The following is a 4,542-nucleotide window of genomic DNA, read 5'->3' on the forward strand; positions in this document are numbered from 1 at the left end:
GCAGCAAAATACCATTGATGTTTTGGAAACAACAACTGTGCGTATGCTGGTACTTTGCTGTAGAGAGCGTGCAACAGCTAGCTCATGAATGCACGTGGTATCAATCCATCCAGCGGTAGCTACATGCATGCATGCGCGCAGGCCGTCCCGAAGCTCATTAATGGCTGCCAAAACGCCTCCGCGTGAGAGAGAGACTCGTGAGTCCGCTATATAACCTGCCCTTCTCTCCCCTCTCCTCGTCCACTCCGCCGCCCCTACCCCCGGATCGCCCCCTCCGCCCGCGTCTCCGGACTCCCGGAACTGCTTGCCATGGCGGCCACCACGCTCAGGGGCCAGCTCAACGCCCTCCTCGACTCCATGTTCGCCACGGTGAGTCCCCTTCCCTCACCAACCATTTTAATCGCCGTGTGCTTGTGGTCTGGCATCACTGCGGATTGCCGGTTTTGGCTGGCTGCCTAATTTTTCCTCTTGTATGATCATACAGGGTATTGTGGACGAGGCTTTCCAACACCTGCGGTCGGTGGAGCAGGAGGGCTTCCTCGCCGAGGTCGTCAACCTCTTCCTTCACGACGCCGACAACATCCTCAACGAAGTTGCCTTCCGGCTGTCCGTACCGCCGTCCCTCCCCCTCTGCTGTTGTTATCTCGTGTTGGGTGGCATTGATTTCGTGTGCTCTTCTTAACTTGTGATATGATTCGCAGGAACCAGCCCGTGGTGAACTTCGACAGCGTGGGCGCACTGGTGCATCAGCTCAAGGGGTGCAGCGGCAGGTGATGACCATGATAAACCTTTGTTTCCCCAGCCCATTTTTAACTCTCAACGTGGTGCAATTCAAATGGGTTTGTAATCCGCATGCAGCTGTTTGTGTCGTTTGTGTTGTCGTATATATAGTCATAAGTAGAATAGTCGAATTTAGTTGTGTTTCGTGCAATGGAAGTGCCGGTACCCATGCCAACGGCAATGTTATGGGTCGGCGACGATAAGCCTGTCGTCTTGCGAATGTTTCTGGTATATATTTAATGATTTGCTATATATTCAGCGTAACGCTGATGGCAGTTTTTCTCGAATGTCAGCAGTATTGATGTTATTCATGTTGTTTGCGCCTGTTGTGTAACCATATTTGGATAAGTTCGGTTCAGTTGTGTTTTCTGTAACAGAATCACCGGTATTATTGCCCAGTGGCAATACTCTAGCTCGGCAAGGAAAAAACTATCGTTTTGCGAAAATTTCGGGTATTAATGTACGTGATGCCGACCGTGTTTTTTTGGTCTGTCCACGAAATCAATGTTTTTTTCTGTTTAGATGTGATGGCGCAGACACGGATCGTGTTGTGTGTGGCTGTCTTATAACCATATGTAGAAGGGCTGAATTTAGTTGTGTTTTGCATAACAGAGTTGTCTGTGTTCATGCCAATATAATGGAAATGTTATAGCTCAGCCAGGAGAACTTTGCCGTTGCAAACAAATTTAGTATTGTTGAATCTGCATTTCAACCAATGGCATTATTCTAGGTTAGGAATGAGAAATTTGTGGTTCCACAAAAATTTGTAGTATTTGATTACATTATATTCTATATAATGCCAATGTTCATTTTCTGGCTTCTGGACGTGTCGGCGCGGGGTGTGTACGTCATGAGCATGTGCTTGTCTAATTTGCGCTGTCGTATAGCCATAATTAAAAGGTCCAACTTTAGTTGTCTTTCGTGCATGCCAACATTATGACTCTGCAAGAAAAAATTTGTTGGTTCTGTAAATATTTCCAATACTACTAATCTGCTATTGCACATCAACCAATTTATTTTCTTGTTTATCGAACAATCTATTGTGTTGACAACCATGATAAGAAATGACACCTTGTGGATACTATTGTGACATTGGAAGTATGCTTATGTGTATCAACATGCTGCAGCATTTAATAAGTTTGAGAAATTCTAGTTCCCTGATTGGTGCTTCTTGGTATGTTTTCAGTGTTGGTGCTAAGAAAGTGAATCTCTCCTGCACCCACTTCCGTCAGTTTTATGAGGCACAAAGTAAAGAAGGGTTAGTACACAGTGTCCTATTATATTTTTTGCACATTAATTATTCTCCACTCTATGTATTTTTCAAATTTTGCATATAAACCTGCGAGTTGAATATTTAGCTCAAACCAACCTAGTAGTATTCTTTTCACTTGATCTGCAATCACATGATTGGTACAATTTGGTTCATTATCCGAATGTGCTAATGTTTGATGATCCTCTTGTAACTTGTGGGCTTGACCTCTATTTCTAGCACAACTGAGATGGTAAAAGCTTTTATTTTTCAAATACAGGATCAAAATTTCTGAACCGTTTCCGTTCAGTTTGCTTGACCTCTCCAGAATTTGATAATGTGTATGTTTGCATTATTCCAGGTGCCTCATGTCATTGGACCTTATTAGGAATGAGTTTTATGATGTGCGCAACAAGCTACAAACAATGATTCAGGTAGCACCTTATGTGCCTAGCTATGTTGGCTTTTGACTTCCGATTTCTCACTAGTATGATAATCCATAGATTGCTCTTATATCGTTGAGGATCAAAATGAATAACTTGAATCTTATTCTTGTTTGGTGTTAAAATTTATCTAAATATACTTTTGGGTTTTCTGAAACAATTAATAAGTCGAGGTATTTCAAATTATCATGCCTTAATTTTTTCGTCTCTTTTCTCTACCTAATAATAAAGCAAATTGGGTTTCCGCCGTCCGTCACGCACTTTTGCAGAAAACCCCCTGCATTTTTCATGAATTAACCCGCAGTACACACTTAAGTCATAACCGAACCGTTATTTTACATTTTTACGGAAACCCCCCTGACGTATTAGATAATTCACCCGCCGATCATATATAAGTCAAAAAAATGTTTTTCTAAATTATTCCTATCTTTTAAACCGTAACTCCGATTTTAACATGTTATATATGAAAATTGATTAGAAAAATGTGTAGAATCTGAATATGATGTTATTTTGTTTGTTAAATATTTTTTAAATATTATTCTGGAAGATATTTAAGTCAAACAAATATTTTTCTTAATTATCCATATCTATTAAATCGTAACTCCAATTTTAACATGTTATATATGAAATTTGAATAGAAAAATATGTAGAATTTGAATATGATGTTATTTTTACCTATTAAATATTTTAACATATTATTTTAAAAGCAAACTTGTAACCTATAGGGCACGTCCGTTTTTCTTTCGTACCACGACGATCTAGATTGCAAATAAACAACCACTAAAATTATAAAGAGACAAAGGAAAACATTGATAACCACACATGAGCACCTATGAAAAAACTGGCAGGGGGAAAACAATATTCAAACACACTTTGGTTTGTGTGAACACTAAGGCCACTGAGGGTGAGAAGGAGGATAAGCGGCAACATAAAAATGATGCCTCGCTAAAATAAAGTGCATGAACATATTATGGTTATTGGGTTAAGAGTGTGTGTTATTTTTTTTCTCCCGTTGCAACGCACGGGCTCTTTTGCTAGTAGTAGATGTATGGGGTAGCCCTACAAAGTGGAATTTCTTTGTTTCACATGATAACTTAACAAGTATAAAGGAGTAAGATGTGGACCAACTTGTAACTAATTTGTGAAACCATGTGACTTGAGCACCACAATGCGTTGTAGACCGGTCGTAATCATTAACCTAAAATTCTTTTGATGCAGCTGGAGCAGCAGATCGCAGCCATGGGTCCTCAGTAGTAGCAATTGAAGCAAAAAGATCATGGCCCCATATGATCCCTAGCATGATGGGGTGTATGTATCGCTAAAGATGTTCAAGTGGTGTCTGGGTTTGGAGGGCGTGCTGGTAACCCTCTGAAAGACACTTGTTGTCATGTGTGTCAATGTTTGTGTCTGTCTAACTCTATGTACCTTGTGTGTCATGGATTATTTGGTCGGTTGTTTGTTTGTTTGTGACATGAATTTCTTCTCTCTCTCTCTCTCTCTCTCTCTCTCTCTCTCTATCTATCTATCTATCTCTCTCTCTCTCTCTTCGATTACATTCTTGTGGAACTACACCAGAGTGTGTGTCTACCTTGTGCTCTAAAGTGTTGCTACTGCCTGGTATACAGAGAGTGCATCAAATCACCATTTTTGTTGCTGGTTGTTGCATCCGTTCAGGATGACACCAAGCTCAGCAATGAGATCGACTACAGTCAACTCAGGCATCCTCTTTGCATATCCCGGACGGATGACCTCCATCCTCATGCATGAGTTGCACATTACACACTTGGGCAGCTCCTCAACTGAAGTTCCTCTTCTAACCGGGTTATTTCTCTAAGTTGCCACTGTAGCTTACTAGCCATTCATGCTTGCCGTCCCGGCAACGACTCCTACTGCCATGCCTGCCCTTCATCTAGGGTATGTTTGGTTGATGAGCAAAGCCAACTCTACCTTTTTTTTAGGAAATTATAACAAAAAAAAAAGTGGTCAGGACAAGCTTTGGCTCTTGCTTGCTTAGATATTTATCAAAATCATTAGTCCACCCAGTCCATGTCCTTCCCTATTCCGCGCGTA

At 41.1% G+C, this 4,542-nt stretch overlaps 1 protein-coding gene across 1 annotated transcript; it reads left to right on the forward strand.

Annotated features, from left to right (window-relative positions):
• The first annotated feature begins 256 nt into the window (after positions 1 to 256).
• Positions 257 to 3,808, forward strand: LOC123086233 (histidine-containing phosphotransfer protein 2-like). Its single transcript, XM_044507948.1, has 6 exons — positions 257 to 369; positions 485 to 606; positions 702 to 770; positions 1,967 to 2,038; positions 2,391 to 2,463; positions 3,691 to 3,808. Exons 1-6 carry the CDS (start codon positions 310 to 312, stop codon positions 3,724 to 3,726), a joined length of 432 nt encoding a protein of 143 aa, XP_044363883.1. The 5' UTR covers positions 257 to 309; the 3' UTR covers positions 3,727 to 3,808.
• The last annotated feature ends 734 nt before the right edge of the window (positions 3,809 to 4,542 follow it).

Source organism: Triticum aestivum, chromosome 1B (genome assembly GCF_018294505.1).
Source record: "Triticum aestivum cultivar Chinese Spring chromosome 1B, IWGSC CS RefSeq v2.1, whole genome shotgun sequence".
Taxonomy (NCBI): Eukaryota; Viridiplantae; Streptophyta; class Magnoliopsida; order Poales; family Poaceae; genus Triticum; species Triticum aestivum.

Coding starts and splice junctions, on each gene's coding strand:
- LOC123086233 (XM_044507948.1), top strand. CDS start 310: ATGGCGGCCACCACGCTCAGGGGCCAGCTCAACGCCCTCCTCGACTCC. Junction 370..484: donor TCGACTCCATGTTCGCCACG/GTGAGTCCCCTT, acceptor ATGATCATACAG/GGTATTGTGGACGAGGCTTT. Junction 607..701: donor AACGAAGTTGCCTTCCGGCT/GTCCGTACCGCC, acceptor TATGATTCGCAG/GAACCAGCCCGTGGTGAACT.